Source organism: Patagioenas fasciata, chromosome 24 (genome assembly GCF_037038585.1).
Source record: "Patagioenas fasciata isolate bPatFas1 chromosome 24, bPatFas1.hap1, whole genome shotgun sequence".
Taxonomy (NCBI): domain Eukaryota; kingdom Metazoa; phylum Chordata; class Aves; order Columbiformes; family Columbidae; genus Patagioenas; species Patagioenas fasciata.
In genome coordinates, this window is record NC_092543.1 from 7,605,552 (window position 1) to 7,621,956 (window position 16,405).

Sequence of the window (16,405 nt, forward strand, 5' to 3'; positions counted from 1 at the left end):
CCGATAGCACTGTGGAGTGTGTTTTAGTGCTTGGCGAAAGGAGCTGACCGCTGCTTCCTTTTTCTCTCGCAGTCTTTAAGAGCCGATGCTTACGATCACTACAGTGCAATCTACAGCCTGCTCTGCGAGCGCCTGAAGAGACACAAGAACCTGCGCATTGCGACATCGCCAAGCGTACCCCGGACCATGACTTTCCCCACCTCTGCTAACATCCAGGTCTGTCCTGCTTGTGGGTGTCCTCCTCCTGGCAGAAGTGTCAAAACATTCCTTATCTGAGAACTTCACGTGTATTTAGGCTCCCAGAATTAGGAACAATTTGTTAACTGGCTGTGGTTTAGCAAATCCCCTTCAGCTGAAGTCTTACATTAGCCTAGTGACAGAGCAGAATTGACCGTGAAGGTTACTGCTGGAGAGCGGGGTTCACACGCGGGGCCTGCTGCGCGGTGCTGCTTCCTCAGTTTGTGCTGCTGGGCAAAAAATGAACGTTTGCTTTCAGATAGGCTGGGGCACAAGGGGAGCAGGAGAGATGCTGACCCTGCCTGCTCAGTAAGCGAGGAAGGGAAATGAGGCAGCCCCTTGAGAATTCAGAATAAGCAGATCTCCACTGGCTCCAGGGTGATCACCTGGGAACCAGGAGGTTCTGCACACCGCTGTTAGGGTAGAGGGGCTGTAAGAGACGCTGCCTTCGTGTCTGCTGATCTGGGTCTCTCTGCTCAGCAGACAGAACAGACGGGCAATACCATGAGCATCAACGTGCCACAAGTCCAGCTCATCAACCCTGAAAACCAAATTGTGGAGGTGAGGCGGTCCCCGTGATGAACCCCACCAGTTTCTTTTGCAGGCCCATGCTGGAGCCTTGTGCTCGATCCTCACATTGTATTTCCACATCTCCAATGTTTTCCCTGCCCAGACTGACGGAACGATGAACTTGGACAGCGACGAAGGGGAGGAGCCGTCACCCGAAGCTCTGGTCCGGTACCTCTCGATGAGAAGGCACACGGTTGGAGTAGCTGACCCACGGTTAGTGTTGGATTCTGCCTCGCTGTGACCATTTTCCAGAGCAATAGATGTCTTTTTGTGAAGGGAAGCTGAACGCACTGGGCCCATGGGTGGTTCTTGTCACAACATTGCTAATTAACCTGTTTATATCAATATGACTGCACAGGACGGAAGTCATGGAAGACCTGCAGAAGCTCCTGCCCGGCTTCCCCCGTGTCACTCCTCAGGCTCCGTTCCTGCAGGTGACCCCGAATGTGAACTTCATGCAGAATGTGCTGCCAAGGCAGAACCTGCAGCCCACGGGGCAGCTGGAGTACAAGGTACGGAGCGATGCCCTTGTCCCTGCTGCGGGCCGTGCCCCACAACACGTGTGGGGTGCGTGCTCACGCTTGCTTGCTCCGTTTACCACTTCCCCAGACTCCATGAGGTTAAGGTTTACCCTCTTGCTGTCCCTTTTGGGTGTGATTCTGGTTGGTCACTTGCAAAGCTCACAAATGAAGGAAAACTGCAATGTGAAATTAATTACCTGGCTGAGGAGAAACAGGGCTGTGCTGCCTGGCGTTGGAGCTGCAGGTTGCAGCCTCCCTGGCACCTAAACCCAAGTGCAAGGAAATAGAGAGTTAAACCCGCATTTATCCCTGCTGCTGCCTCTCTGTGCCCCAGCACTGCTGGTGGTTCATCCCACATCTCTCCTGAAGCCCAGGCAGCCCCTGTGCCGCGGTGCGGGCTGGTGAGCAGGGCCGGGGTTGGTGACGGGGCTGTGTGTTCCAGGAGCAGTCCCTGCTGCAGCCCCCCACACTGCAGCTGCTCAACGGCATGGGCCCGCTGGGCCGCAGGGCGTCGGACGGCGGAGCCAACATCCAGCTGCACGCACAGCAGCTGCTCAAGCGGCCTCGGGGGCCCTCGCCGCTCGTCACCATGACGCCAGTAAGTAGCGAAAGGCAAGAGGAGAGTTGGTGCTGCGCTTACAAACATCTCCTCCCACCGGCAGAGGCGGCTGCTCCGGGTGACAGCGGGCGCTGTGGGCTGGGTGTCGCGCTCTGGGAGCGCTGCAGGGAGCGCACCCGCTTGCTTCCCAAGGTTCCCCCACGCCGCAGCGGTGGCTGCTGCTCTGTCCCCTTGCGGGAGAGTCGCTGTGTCCTGGAACTGGCAGCTGAGATGGTGGTGGTCTCTGGAACTGGCCACAGGGCGGAGGACTTTTGATAAATGGTTGCTTTTCTTCTCCTTTGATCTAATAGAGAAAACTAAAACATCCATCCAGTCGCGTGCTTTCTGTCTTCCCTGATGCATCCGTATCAGTGAATTTTCGTGGTAGCACCCAAAGGAGCAGCAACCTTGTCCAGGCCGTCGTGTTTGGGGCAGGCGTGTGGGTGGGGTCCCGGTTTGGGAAGGTGGGGTGTCCGGTGCGGGTGGGCCACGCTGGCTGCGCTCTGAACCCCATGTCCCCTCTCCCCGCAGGCTGTCCCGGCCGTCACCCCTGTGGACGAGGAGAGCTCGGACGGGGAGCCGGATCAGGAGGCTGTGCAGAGGTAACCCCCAGTCTGCTCATGTTTGCCCTTGTCACCCTCCAAGAGGCTCATCCTGTGCTGTTCACAGCCGAATTAAAACACGAGCAGCCGCAGTGTTGATAACAGTGAAGGCACATCGCTGCTCTTGTTCTTGTGGGTGTTGATTACTGTTGGCAATTACTCCTCTGACACTACCGGGTGCTTACGGAGCTGACTTGGTTAGCTGTTTGAGCAGTAGCTTCTCCAGAAACTCTGAAATCGCTAAATTCCTTCGCTTAGTGTGCACCAGCATGCAACCCACACTAACCTGCAGAGCGAGTGCTGAGTGATTCACCCTCCCTGCTGGGCGATGGGCTAGGAAGATCTCATCTGTGGCCTTGGGTGTCGATGCAGCTTTTGTATCAAGACGTGCAGTAAACATCCAACTCTGATGCCTTAAAGTGAGATTGCTGGGAATAGGGGTATCTCTAGCTTCTAATTTTAGCAGGAGGCCTTACAACAATCTGCTCCAATAAGGGGAGAATCGTTAGATATCAGGCTGGAAACTTCTGTCCTCTTCGCTCCAAACACGTTCTGGGGAGTGGGTAGAATACGCTTGTACTTTCTCAGTCCATGGGAAGCACTAACCGTGTCCTTGCTAACACTTTCTTAGTAGCTTTTGTGTAGTTTCTTCTCTGCTAACCAGCTGGTGCACTACACGCGGTGGGTTTGGTTACGGGGCGCTCCTCCTTGCACCTCAGACTTGCAAAGCTCTCTGGATTCCCCCAGCGTGTTCGTTGGGTAAGGCAGCGTTTCCAGGGGCTGTGCTGGGGAGGAGGACGGGCGCTGGGGCGGGCTGGCCCCCAGGTCTCCTCTCAGCGCTCCCGAGAGGGGCGTTTGAACGGCGCTGTGTGCAGCGACAGGCTGTGCAGAGCGTGCGCTCAGGCTCCGCTTGCCTGCCCGAGCTGCTCCCAGCCCCGCCGGAGCTGGTGCAGAGAACATCTTGTGTTTTCTGCCTAGTTCTTCACCGCAGGTCACTCTGCTGCTCTCAGCAGTGCTGCCCGTGGTCCTTTCGTACCACGTGTTCTTCTTCCAGCGCATGGCCCAGAAAAAGCCCGGTCCAGGTGGTGTGTTGCTCTCCACCCCCTTATGTTGCAACATGTTGGTAGTCACCAGAGGAGAAGGGTAAATAGCACTAATATCAGGAACAGATGTAAATATTTAGCTTCTGAGAACACTGCTCCGAACATGCTGTATGCAGCCACCAGCAAGCACTTTCTGCCCTCCTTAATCTGACCTTGAGAACAGAGCATGGTCTTTGCTCTGCTCCAGGGCATCTCCTCTGAGCTTTGGGGAACTTTCTTCCACCTGAAACACTGTTAGAGCTCAAGATTGGATTGTTCCCTGGAGGTCTGAAATAAAATGATCTTAGCAAGCCACAGCTGTAAAGCTCTTTGGGAAGCTTTCCCCGCCTGCACCAAATGATTCTTAAACAGCTAATGGCACAGACTTTGGCAAGTTACCACGATGCTGAGTGCTCTTCCTTCTGTTAACTTGCTGTCTTCTGCTTAAGTGGCTTCCGCAGCTCGCAGAGGGCGGCTGGCTTTGGAGAAAGCAAGGTCTGCATTGCTTGCTGCTCTTCTCTGCGTCTCCAGCTGCAGGGAGAAGGGGGATGCTGAGAGTTCCCCACTAGGAGCCCTGATGTCACTGACCGGGTGATCTTTGTCACAGTTGCCACAGCTGCCTCCTCGCTGCCAGTTCACAGAGCAGCAGCGGTTGAGTTTGCCAGCGGGCGTTCATCCTGCCTGGCCTTGAGCCACTCCAGTGCCAGCCCAGCTGTCCTGGCTCGGTGCTGGGCTCCTTATCTGCTCTGGCCCCGGGCCGCAGCCGCTCTGCTGCACAGGAACAGCCCGTTCAGGGCAGCGGCTCTCAGAGCTGTGCAGCCCGTCCTCACATCCTTGCCAAAGGGGCTCCCATGTCTGCCACCCTGCACACTTCCCAAGTCTTGAGAGGGTTTGCAGCAGAACTGCAGCCTCCTAGGTGCAGAGCAGAGGCTGCTTGAGTCTGAGCTGCTGGCTCTGGCTCCAGAGGAAGGACCCTCCGGCTGCTGTTTCCCTTACTGGTTTGGCCATCGCATCTCCGCTCCCTGCAGAGCGGAGCAGGGACTAGATGGCGCACTGGGACCAGGCTCACGCAGCCCTGCGCACTCCAGCGCCCTTCCTCACGCTCTTCTTCCTGCTCCCCGGGCAGCCAGAGCCTCTACCACCCGTCACCGCTACTGGGTTGCCCTGGTGCACCCTGCCCTGCTGTGACAAGCTGCTCCCGGCCGGATTCGGGACGTCCCCAGGTAGCACTGGGTGCAAAGGGCGTCCTGGAGGCTGCAGCTGGGCGGCAGCGCTGCCCTATGCCCGTTTCTGCCCCGCTCTTGCTGGGGTTATCTGTGTCCTGTCTCCTGGCCCCGTGTGGGCAGCAGGCTCACCCGTGGGGCCGTGGCAGAGGGAGGCAGAGCTGCTGGACAGGAGTGGACCCACGCTGAGGGCAGGGACTCACCGGTATTCCCCAAGGGATATACCAGTGTTTGCCATGAAATGGGGCTTTCCGATTGGGAAGAGCAAGTGGCTCCTCTTCCCTTCAGAGGCTGGCGGTGGCACACAAGCAGCTGACACTGTCCTTGTCCCCTGGGCATCGTGAGACCGGTGGTGTGACGGGCACGGGCAGCGTGTCCGTGGTGCGCTTCTCCCCGGCTGGTTCTGAGCGCTGCAGCAGGCGTTCTTCCTTCCCGTTTGCTAGGGATTAGCTTAACGCTCCCTGTTTCTGGAGTACTCCCATCAGTCTCTTATAAAATGTGCTCCTGCTTGTTGCAGATACTTGGCAAATAGGTCAAAAAGGCACACTCTGGCAATGACCAACCCTACAGCTGAAATCCCTCCAGACTTGCAGAGGCAGCTAGGACAGCAGTCCTTCCGACCCCGGGCTTGGGCTCCACACCTGGTACCCGATCAGCACCGGTGAGTAATGGCACCGGCCGTTCGGGCAGCTTGGCGCCAGGAAACCTGCTCAGGTGCCGCCTGGAACGGAGCGCTGAGGACACCCCGCTTGGCAGGGAGGGGCGAGGAGGAGGCAGCGGGACGCAGCGGAGCCGCAGGGGCCGGGACGCGGGAGCCCTGCGCTGGCGCGGGCTCCCTGCCTCAAACACGGGCACCGCGGGGCAGGACCCGGCTGGCGCGGCCCCTCCGGGCCCCTGGCTGTGCCTGGAGGTGACTTGTCAGAGTGGCTGGGTGGGAATAAGCAATTTGTTCTAGAGAAGAGCTTTTCTCTGTTGTGATGGTAGGTGTCAAGCTAGCGGTAGGTAGCACATTTTATGCATAACATTGTTGGGGGCAGATGCAGGCAAAAGGCTGCACCCAGAGTCACGTACACCAGAGCTTCAAAACCTCACTGTTCTGCACCAGAGTTGTGTGTTTTGACTGCAAAGTCTCTTTGCAAAGCTCCTCAAGAGTCACTTCATTACTGATCTGAACCCCTGATGGGAAAGCTGTGGAGAAAGGCAGCTGGGCTGGGAAGAGAGCTGGTGTCTGGGGAGGAGGGAGCCGATGCAGATCGGATCTAAACACACCCAAAACGTGCGGGTGGGTGCTCCTGATGGCGAGAGGTGTTAATTTGACACGGAGTCCTCAGCCCAGCAGCAAACCAGAGACGCTAATGCCACAGAGGGAGCTTAAAACCTGCGCTCTGAAGCTCTCGGTGCCGAGGGTGCCAACCAGCTGCAAGCTGCGGAGTTTGGGGCTCAGCTGCGGGGGAGACGCTCTCCCGCCAGGCCGGACGCTCAGCCAGCTCGCACTGGCAAGCTCCACAAAACGCTTTTTATTGTGGCCAGATACCTGCTGAGCTGAGCACTGATGTAATCAGCAGAGACAGGTGAACTCTGAGCAGAGCGCCGGTGCTAGTGCCACGCTGGAACTGCGGCAAGCCCGATAAGCACCCCTCTGCCCTCAGGTTACTCCCTCCCGAGGTGCTTGGGGGTGGGATGAGCAGGGGGGAGGATTTCTAGGGTCACGGAAAAGCTGGATGGGAGGAGGAGCGCAGCTTGCAAAACCATCAGAATGTGCTGTGTCCTGCTTTAAGGGTTGCTTCAAAGGGAAAGGTAAGCTGGGGCACTCGCAGTGCAGGAATGGATTTTGTCCAAGATTGTTAAAACACGCCCTGTAAATCATTGGTGTCGCACTCTTGGCTTTGGTGTCCTGAGGCTGTTTTGTTGCATCCTGAACAGGGCGGTACCTGCTCCTTCCGTGTTTTACCTGCAAAATCACAGAAACTTCATCCGACCGTAGCCTGAACGGATTGTCTGTGCTGTGTCCAGGGCACGTACGGCACAGAAACCGTCAGCAGTCTTGTCGCCACATAAACAGACCTCAGTTATTGAAGGGCATGGGGGATTATTTTAGCCGTTCACATATTTTAAACCATGTTCCTACATAGCACCCCGTTTTGGTCACAATAACTTAGCATCTCAAAGCAGAATTGAAGAACAGCAACTGTACAAGGCAGGACGGTTGTTCTGCCCTGGCCACACGGGTTTGGGAGCCTCAGTGTAACTTTATCAGCAGCTCCTGCTTTCCATCAACACAGCGGGAGATCCAGTGGGGCAGGGTGATGGATGGGATGGCGTGGCAAGGCAGGGACGCAGCTCTGTCCTTGGATGAAAGTTGTGTGAGATCTATACAAGCTGAAGTACGTCCTGCTAAGGCAGACGCAGTGACAAGAACTGAACTTGGCGTACAGGGAATGGTCCAGTGTCGCGCACCTTCTGAGGCACAGCCTCCCCAGGGCTCCTTTGGCTTCGTGGAACAGGCTTCAGCGCAGGGTCGGGAGCAGCCGCTGGCGGTGCCGCGGCTCAGCCAGACGGGTCGGGGCCAGCACCATCGAGGGCTGCGTGCTGGCTTCTGCAGGCTGCGTTTGCACAGAACCATTGGGTGCTCAGAGAAACCCGATGGCTCGTGGTGGTACGTGAGGCACCTCATGGCCAGGCAGGGGCAGAGTGCTTGACTTGGATAATGGGGAGCCCCAGCCTTAGGAGAAAACAGCTCCTGACAAAAATCTGGCTCCCTCTGATGGTGAAGAAGGACCCTCATTGTGCGGGGAAAGTGCTTGCGGCCCCTTGGGCGCAGTTGCTGTGATACTGGCTGCGGCTGCTTTTCAAACGGACCCATTCGGTTGCCCAGTGCCAAGCATCCAGGCAACTGGGAGACTGGGCGTGAAGTGGCAGCTTGGTTCCTGCGTTAAAGCTTTCCCTGGCTCTGCACACTGAGGTTCCTGCCCTCTTCTAATTCAGTGCATCCCACAGCATGGACGCTGCCCCTGCTCCTCCTCGGGCTACAGAACACGGCAGCTCCTGTCTCCGTGTGCCCCTCTGGTTTTCCACAGGCATCAGCTGTAGCTGGGGGCCCTGGGGAGCTGGAGGGCTCAGAAGTGGCTACTGAAGAGGTGCAGTTTGGATTTTTAAGGTGCTGGGTGGTTTCTGTAGACCTTTCCCATCTGAGGGATAGGTGCCTCTGCATGGATGGACAATGAGTTGCTCCCATTTGGAATCTGGTTTGTGGCTGAGTCCTCTCCAACCTGAAAGCACACTTATCTGCCCAGGCACCCAGGATCCTTGGTTATCCTGTTTCCAGTTCATGGTGATTATGGTACTTTTTCTTGACCCGAAATGTGATTTATTCTGGGTGAGTGGGCAGGTAGAACTTGGCACAGCTGCTGTAAATTACATGTCTCTGTACTGGAGTTTGGTTTTTAGCCTCACTAACCCGCTTCTCCATGTGTTCAGTTCTATTTACAAGGACTCAAACACGCTGCATCTCCCCACCGAACGCTTCTCCCCGGTCCGGCGCTTCTCCGATGGTGCTGCCAGCATCCAGGCTTTCAAAGCCCACCTGGAGAAGATGGGCAATAACAGCAGCATCAAACAGCTGCAGCAGGTAAAGGACAGTGCTGACCCCAGCGCAGCCTGTGCAAGGGCTCTTTAGTGTCTCAGCCTTGTGCTGCGGGAAGCAAAAGGCCAAATCTTAACTGCTAACGGCTGAGGACACTCAGTGATGGTCCAGCCCGGGAGCTGCTCCCCTCAGTGTGTGCTGCAGCCCTGCTGAGCATGCTCCTAACGCACATGCTGTTCTCCTGGGGGCTCCCCCCCTTTTCTGGGGAGCCGCCAGGTGCTGATCCCTCCCCCCAGAGCTTGCGGTACACCGTATGCTGTTCCTGCACAGCCAGCCCATGTCTTAGCAATGGCTTGAGCGGGATTCAGCCCTAGGAGGGGGGAGCTTCACCTCACAGCACAGTAGATACATGAGATGCTCCTTTCCTTACTAGAGCTCTGCGCTTGCATTTTGAAGGGAACACGATGGTATCAGCTTGGTGTCGTGTGCACCTGTTTCTGTTCTGCCGTGTTATTCCACACCCGATTCTGTCAGATGAGATGGATGAGGCTCTCTTGACTGGCTGCCTTGGCTGCCTTTTCGTTCAGCAGCTGTGCGGTGCAGGAAAGGGTCACTGGGGGGTGTGCTGGACTCGTTGCAGGAGTGCGAGCAGCTTCAGAAGATGTATGGCGGGCACATGGACGAGAGGACGCTGGAGAAGACGCAGCAGCAGCACATGTTGTACCAGCAGGAGCAGCACCACCAGATTCTTCATCAGCAGATTCAGGTACTGGAGGCCGTAGCCGTGTGTTGTGCGCTGCGTGCAGCTGCTGCGCGGGCCCCGGGGATCGAGGGGGCGGCTGGGTTGCTGGGCTCGCTGCAGGGAGAAGCGAGCCTGAAGGACGTGAGCACTGGTGTTTGCAGAGCTGTGGCAGGGCCTGACCCTTGGCTCAGTCTGGATACGTCCTGCTTCACCAATCAATGTTTTCTGAAGTTCCCGGCTGAGACGCTACTGATTGCAAACACTTGTTGTTTTCTGGTGCCTGGTTCAGGACTGTATCCGGCCGCCCCAGCCTTCTCCACCCTTGCAAGCTCCCTGTGAAAACCAGCCAGCTCTGCTCACTCACCAGCTTCAGAGGTACAGAAACTGCTTCAGGAGAGCTCTGGGGAATGGGTTTTACTCTTACTCGAGCCCAGGGATGAGCTAACGCACGCTGGGGAGTCCGGGGCTGGGTTTGAAGTGTATGAAGTTAAAACTGGCACAGCCAGTTCCCAGGTGAGCGTGCCTGGTCCTTTTAGCTGCTTTCTGTCTGAAGGGCTTTCAGAAGCAGAGAAACACCATTCAAAGGCACAAATCCGCTTTGAACATGAGTGACAGTTCTGTCTTTTGACCGCCTTGAAAATGTATTGCTTTTGGTAGCCGGTTTCTGTCTTTCTGCTCGGGGTTGCTGCTGGACTTGTTGCACCTTTCCAGGCTCTGGTTGGGTGACGGTCCTGGGCTGCAGCTGAGTTCTGCAGGGACAGAGGGAGGTTTCTCAGTGGCCAGAGGCAGGCAGGAGCCGAGCCTGCGCTGTCCTGTCCCGAGTGTCTGGTGTAACCACCCATTTGTGCTCAGAATTGGTGTGACCTGCACAGTGGGGTGGCTCTCGGAAGAGAAGCTGGGCAGTGGAGAGCTGGGGGTCCCAAACAAGGGCCCTGTGGCCTTTCCTTAAAACAAGAGAAACACAGTGTTTGGCGTCAGCTCTCACAGCTGAAAGGGCATCGGAATGAGGAGCGGGCATGACGAGAAGGTGCATGTTTCCCGGTGCAGGTTACGGATCCAGCCGTCCAGCCCGCCCCCGAACCACCCCAATAACCATCTGTTCAGGCAGCCCAACAGCAGCCCGCCCCCCGTGAGCAGCAGCGTGCTCCAGCCCCACGGTAAGACCCTGGGAAACCAGCGGGGGGTGCCGGGGGCTCTGGTTCCCCCCGCCACGGCCCAGTCCTTGTGCGGTTTGCTGCTGATGTGCAGGATTCCTCATCTGGCAGCAAGGGCTGGTGTTACCGAGCACCCGTGAGGAGCTGCCAGCTGGAATGTGCTGTTGGGTTTCTTGTCATGAGATCCTCACTATCGCTCCCGGGGGCGGGGAGGAAGTGCTGATATTCTCAGGCTTTTGCAAATCACTGTCAACTCCGCTTTGTTTCTGTTTTTGTGTGAGGGCTGCAGCCATGACCTTTGCACGCTGGCACAGCGTGATGGAGCAGTCGGGAGGTGCTGTCCTCGCCACCCATACTGGGACTCCCAGTATGGCCCAGCAGCGGGGCAGATCTCGCTCCCGGGCCCTGGCGTGGGTGCTAAGAGTCTTTGTTGCTCATAGGTGCCACGTCCCAGTCCCAGTTCCAAGGGATGCCGTCCCACAGCACCATGTTCCCGCAGTCTGGTAACTGCTCCCCGCCCCCGGCCATGGGGCTGACGTGCCTGGCCCTGCAGCAGCAGCCGCAGCCCCAGCAGGTCACCATCCAGGTGCAGGAGCCCGGTGACATGGTGGGCAGCAGCCTGCTGCCGGGGGCCGCGCAGGGCCTGTCCTCGCACGCGCGGGCTGTGCCGCTCAGCCCCGGCGCCGGCCAGCTCCAGCTGCAGCACCGCGCCAGCCTCATGGCCTCGCTCAGCTACGGCCACCGCCAGCTGTCCAAGCAGCTCAGCGCCGACAGTGCCGAGTCGCACAGGTGAGGCCCGCGGCGGGGAGCCTGCTGAGCAAAGGCAGCCAGCGCACCCAGCTGAGCCGCCGCAGCACACTCACTTGTTCTTTCCTGTTCTTCACAGTCTGAACGTGAACAGATATCCCCCCACCAACTACGACCAGGTGCACTTACACCCCCACCTGTTCCCAGAGCAGCCTCGCGTTTCCCCCAGCAACTACAACCCATCCGGAGGAGTCGCGTTCCCCCCGGCTCAGCAAGCTCTCAAAGTCCCGCAGCTCGACCAGTATCCCGGCTTCCCTCAGAACGCACATCAGCAGCAGCAGCACTACACCGCATCGGCACTACAGCAAGCACTGTTGTCCCCAACGCCCCCCGACTACAGCCGACACCAGCAGGTACCGCACATCCTCCAAGGACTGCTCTCCCCCCGGCACTCGCTCACGGGGCACACGGACATGCGGCTGCCCCAGGCAGAATTTGCACAGCTCATCAAACGGCGGCAGCAGCAGCAAGAATTCCAAGAGTTGTTCAGGCACATGAGTCAAGGGGATGCTGGGAACATGGGCACCAGCGTGGGCCAGAACCTCTCGGAGCGCCAGTCCTTGTCTTTGCCTTATCAGAGCGCTGACGCCTACCACCCGCAGAACAACCCCCAGCACCTCTTAAAAATGCGGGTGCAGGAATGTCTGCAGCAGGTCCCCGCGCCCGTGGCGCCGCACGGCTACGCGCACCAGCCGGCCCTGTTCCACTCGGAGAGCATGGAGGAGGACTGCGCCTGCGAGGGGGCCAGGGACAGCTTTCCAGACACTAAGAGCCCAAACACGTTGACCAAAGGTGGCCACGACTCCTCTCTGCTCGTCAGCGCAGGAGGGCACGGGGACCCCGACTCCTTGCTAGGAACTGCTAATCCCGCGCAGGAGCTGGGGCCGCAGCAGTACAGACATCAGCCCGCTGCTGGATTCAGCAGGAGTAAGGTGCCCAGCAGAGGTAAGGCTGCTCTGCTCGCGTCGCTGCCGCTCCCCGTGCCGGCCGCCGGCCCCTGCCTCCCGCGCAGGACGCTGCCCGGCACGCCACGGCTCCCTGGCATGTTTCGCATAGCACGGATTACCTAGATTCTTCTAGGCTTTTGTGGCTTTGAGGAAATTGCAGGCAGAGTCTGTCTAACAAACAGCGTTAAATAAGAGGGGAGCCCGACCGGCTGCTTCTCTTTGGAGCCTGACCTACTTGTGCAGGCAGGTGAAGCCCCGGGCCAGCGTGCTGTGTATTCCAGAGGCGCTGAGCGCTGCTCGGGTGTTTATCCTTGTGATGTTCCTCCTTCCTTGTAAACAAGTGCTAGAAACACAATGCTGTGTTCCTTCTATCAAAAACAGACCTCCAAGTCCGGGCGTTGCTGGGGCTTCCACAACCGGGCACGGTGTGAGCAGTGGCAAACGTTTTGTGGCCAAGGCCGCCTTGCAGCAGCTCCTCTGGTGCTTTGGGAAGCGGCAGCGAGACCCAGTTTGAGCTGGGAGGGGCTGGTTCTGAGGACACAGAGTTTAAACTTGCCACGAGGCTCCGCAGACCTTTCCTGCTGCTTGGAAGCAGTCGCGCCTGTGCTCCTCGGTGGCTGCGTGGGCAGCGGTGCGCTGCGGGAGAGGGAAATTCCTGACCAAGCTTTAACTACAGGCCTTACAGGAGCAAAAATGCCATCCTAGTCCCTCACGAGGAGGGTTTGAAGAGAGGCTGCCCATGCTGAGCTGTGCGCATCAGTATTCACGGCAGCACCGCGTTCTGCTGCTCTGGAGCCACCAGCTTGGCCCTGGCGCAGAGGAGCGTTGTCCCAGCGCGGCTTTGTCTGGGGACACAGCGGCTTTGTTGGGAAAGGACCGGCTTGGAACGGGCTCCTGGGCTGAGCCGTGCGCCCAGAGCAGGGGAGGGACGGGGCACGGCTTCTCCCGGCTGCTCTTAACCATTGGTTACTGATGTGTTTGCTCTCGGGCCTCCATTTCATTGCCTCGCTTGAAGCAGAAAAGGGAAGAATCGCCCCAGCTTAGGCAGAGTTTGGAAAGTGTGGAGGTGTTTTGCACCAAATCGAGAGTCTGTGTCTTAAGATCATAAACCGTTAGGTGAACAACAGGATCTAATGAAGTCAGAAGATAAATTTCTGCCCCGTACTGGTGCTGCTAGAACCGGTTACACAAGGGAAAAGGACTTTAGACCGCAAGCCTCTGTAAACGAGTAAAAACAAGTAAATGTTTACAAATAGTGTTGTGTAAGCCCTCTGACAGGGCTGTGTGGGGCCTCGGGTAGTAAACTGCTCATGTTGCCTTCCTCCTGGCTGCGATAACGTGTGGAATCAGAACCAAATGCTGCAGCAGCTCGCTGTGCGAGCCCCGAGCGCCCTGGCGTCCTGCGCACGTGTGGCACAGCCCTGGCACCCAGGGGTGGCCTGTCCTGGCCCCGCATGGCCCCAGGCGGTGCTGCTGGTGGCTGGGCCTGCTCAACCATGTCCCCGCCTTTCCCAGCGTTGCCCGAAACTGTGTCACGAGATGGCAGCTTCTCTGAAGACAGGGAGCATGGCATCTTCTGCCCCAGCTCACCACGTGCGTTTCCCTAGAGCGGGGTGTAACTTTGCGGTGGCTGGGGAGCGTTTGTGCTTTCCAAGGGACTGCGCTGGCCCTGATCAGAAGTCCTGGCTCGTCTCTTGAGCATCTGCTGGAGGCTGTGAGAGTGCAGGCCCAATCTGTGTTTAGGCTGTGACTAAACCGCCTTTGAGCAGCTCTGCTCCAGTTCTGCTGCAGCCGGGGCTGGGAACACTGCCCGTGGGAAAGCGGCCTGGCCGGGCGCTGCTGGAGCCGAGCTGGCAGCGGCATCCTGCCGCGGTGCCAGCGCCACACGCTGCGCCCCACGGAGGGACCCCGTCCCCATGGATGTGGGGCAAGAGGCTCTGCTGCCGGAGCGAGCTCAGGGCGAGGACAGGAGCCGCATGGAGCTGGAGGAGCTGCGGCCCGATCACCGTTCCCCCAGCTGGAGCGGCGTCCGGCAGCGTGTGGGTGGCACCGCTGACCTCATGTTTTCCTCCTCGCGCTGCCGGGAAAGCGGCTGTTAACCGCGTGTAACCCCGCGGTTGTGCAAAGCCGGGGGAGGCTCCTGCCCGTGTCCGCGGGAGGAAGGGCAGCAGGGCCACTGTGCGAGCCCTGCTCGGGGACCCACTGCTGCGGGGACAGGGGCTCGTACCCATCCTGCTGACCCTGCAGCCAGGACTCTGTGGGGAGCATCCTTCTGGCGTTTCGCAGGAGCTGGAGAGTCCCGGTGCGGCAGGGGGTCACCTCCCGCGGCACTGTCACCTCAGGACACCTCCCTAGCCCTGGTGGCCACGTCCGCGTGTTTGTGCTCCGCAGGACGACTCACCGGGAGTGAGCTGTTGACGTGCACCGGGCCCAGCGATAGGCTTCTCCATAGCTCAGGACTTTATTCAAAACATCATGTACTTGATGACGGGAGGTTTTGCTCCATTGGAATGTAGCCTTTACCCCCGGTCACAAGAGCTTGCGGTGCAGATGGACTTTGCCAGGCAGAACACTCGTGCGCTCCTACAGCCAGATTGTAGGAGGGCAGGGAGAAGTCATCTGATAAAAGCAAACCTCCCGGCCAGCTCCTCCAGCAAGATTAAGTTGCTTGCAATTGCCAGGGGGCCCTGCTGGAACGTCCCGAGGTGGAGGTTGGGGGGAGGCTGCTCCCCGTGCTCTTGTGAAACGCTGCGGGCAGCGCAGGGCGCGCTGGGGCTGGCGGAGGGGTCAGAGCTCTGCTCCCCCGCTGCGCCGCTCCTGGTCCTCTGCTCTCAGCCTCTCTTATCGCCACGACCAGAGGCAGCTGGCACGGAGATCATTTGGGGTCGTTGGTGCTGGAGGGACACTCTTGCCCAAGCACCGCATCACGTCTCAGACCCACAGCTCCGCGGTGCCGTGTGGTGACAAGATCTGCAGGGTCCTTGCACTAATCTGCCCTTTGTCTTGTCTGGTTTTCAAGAGTCCATCGTAGGGAACTGCATGGACAGGAGTTCCCCCAGCCAAGCCATGCAGGTGCCTGACCACAACGGGCTGGGCTACCCCGTGCGACCCGCCTCCAGCGAGCACCCGCGGCCCCGCACGCTGCAGAGACACCACACCATCCAGAACAGCGACGATGCCTACGTAGGTTTGCAGACCCTCTGCCCGGCGGGGTGTGGGGACGCGCAGGGTGTCACGCAGACTGGCGGCGTCCTGCTCTGCAGGGCTGCTGGCACTGAAAAGCCGTGGGGACACTTCACTCAGCACATCAAGTCAGTGTAACACTCAGAACGTTTAGCAGGGACCTCCACAGGGTGCCCCTCGGCTCCGGGCTCAGCCCAGGGCTGTGCCGCAGCGTCTCATGTTTTTCCTGCACGGTCCTTCTGTGAAAGAGCCAGGGCTGCCCCAGGCCTGGCTGGGCCACAGGAGGCTCTGCACACACTAAGCCCAGGTTTGGGCTCTGCAGTGCTGCTAAATAAGCTTAGACAAGCTCAGGCCTTGACTGAGCAGCGAGCAGCTGCTCCACTTTCCCCGTGTTATGGTCCGTGGGGAACTGTCCTGCCACGATCCTGCTGTGTTCTTTGCCACAGCGAAGGGCTGTTCCCTGGTTAGTGCAGCGTAGCTCTGGAAGGGGCTCAGTCTGTGCTGAGGGGACGCTGCCTGCATGTTGCTCATGTACAGTTTTTCCTTGTACTTTGGCCCCTCGCTGCAGGCTTGTATGGGAGCAGCGGGGCACCCCGTCCCGAGCCCCCAGTGACGCGTGTCCTGCTGTCTCCGCAGGTGCAATTAGATAACTTGCCTGGAATGAGTTTAATGGCAGGAAAAGCGCTGAGCTCTGCTCGGATGTCCGACGCCGTCCTCAGCCAGTCGTCGCTCATGGCCAGCCAGCAGCTGCGCGACAGGGACAGCGAGGGTGAGCACCTGTGACACCTGGCGCGGGGCGCTGGGGGTCTGGGCTTCCCGCAGGAACGTGGGGCGACGTGCTGGCCCGGTCCCCACGCGGCAGCTGAGGCTCCCCCGATCTCCCAGTGCAACCTGTGATGCTGTTCTCCGATTTGCAGAGTGTGGGGAGAGTTTGGAAGGTCAAGAGCACCTGGGCGACGGCAGCCAGCATCTCAACACCTGCTACCCAGCCACGTGTATTACGGACGTCCTGCTGAGCTACAAGCACCCGGAGGTGCCCTTTGGGATGGAGCAGGCCGGGGTGTAACCCCAGGGAGTGAGTATTGGCGCCTTCTCTTCCCAGCTGCGCACCCAGGGTTGCTCCGTGCTGCCCCAGGGGCCTGTTGGCCTGACTTTG

General features: G+C 58.8%; 2 protein-coding genes across 6 annotated transcripts in view; one reads left to right on the plus strand and one right to left on the minus strand.

Annotated features, from left to right (window-relative positions):
* PAFAH1B2 (platelet activating factor acetylhydrolase 1b catalytic subunit 2) overlaps positions 1–16,405 on the minus strand; it is a 457,510-nt gene that overhangs the window by 39,600 nt on the left and 401,505 nt on the right. The gene's annotated exons all lie outside the window — the stretch shown is intronic.
* The window catches only part of SIK3 (SIK family kinase 3), a 51,457-nt gene that overhangs the window by 33,439 nt on the left and 1,613 nt on the right, over positions 1–16,405 (plus strand). Inside the window, exons 9-24 of one of the 5 annotated variants that reach the window (XM_065855811.2) lie at positions 73–216; positions 718–798; positions 911–1,020; positions 1,166–1,319; positions 1,771–1,926; positions 2,458–2,528; positions 5,351–5,494; positions 8,311–8,461; positions 9,057–9,182; positions 9,448–9,533; positions 10,206–10,315; positions 10,753–11,101; positions 11,199–12,064; positions 15,086–15,249; positions 15,886–16,018; positions 16,167–16,324. In XM_065855811.2, coding sequence (XP_065711883.2) covers positions 73–216; positions 718–798; positions 911–1,020; positions 1,166–1,319; positions 1,771–1,926; positions 2,458–2,528; positions 5,351–5,494; positions 8,311–8,461; positions 9,057–9,182; positions 9,448–9,533; positions 10,206–10,315; positions 10,753–11,101; positions 11,199–12,064; positions 15,086–15,249; positions 15,886–16,018; positions 16,167–16,315 — 2,994 coding nt within the window. In that variant the 3' untranslated portion in view covers positions 16,316–16,324. Of the gene's footprint in view, positions 1–72; positions 217–717; positions 799–841; positions 1,021–1,165; positions 1,320–1,770; positions 1,927–2,457; positions 2,529–5,350; positions 5,495–8,310; positions 8,462–9,056; positions 9,183–9,447; positions 9,534–10,205; positions 10,316–10,752; positions 11,102–11,198; positions 12,065–15,085; positions 15,250–15,885; positions 16,019–16,166; positions 16,325–16,405 lie in introns of all 5 variants that reach the window. The other 4 variants (XM_065855812.2, XM_065855814.2, XM_071798856.1 and 1 more) reach the window with 4 other exon arrangements.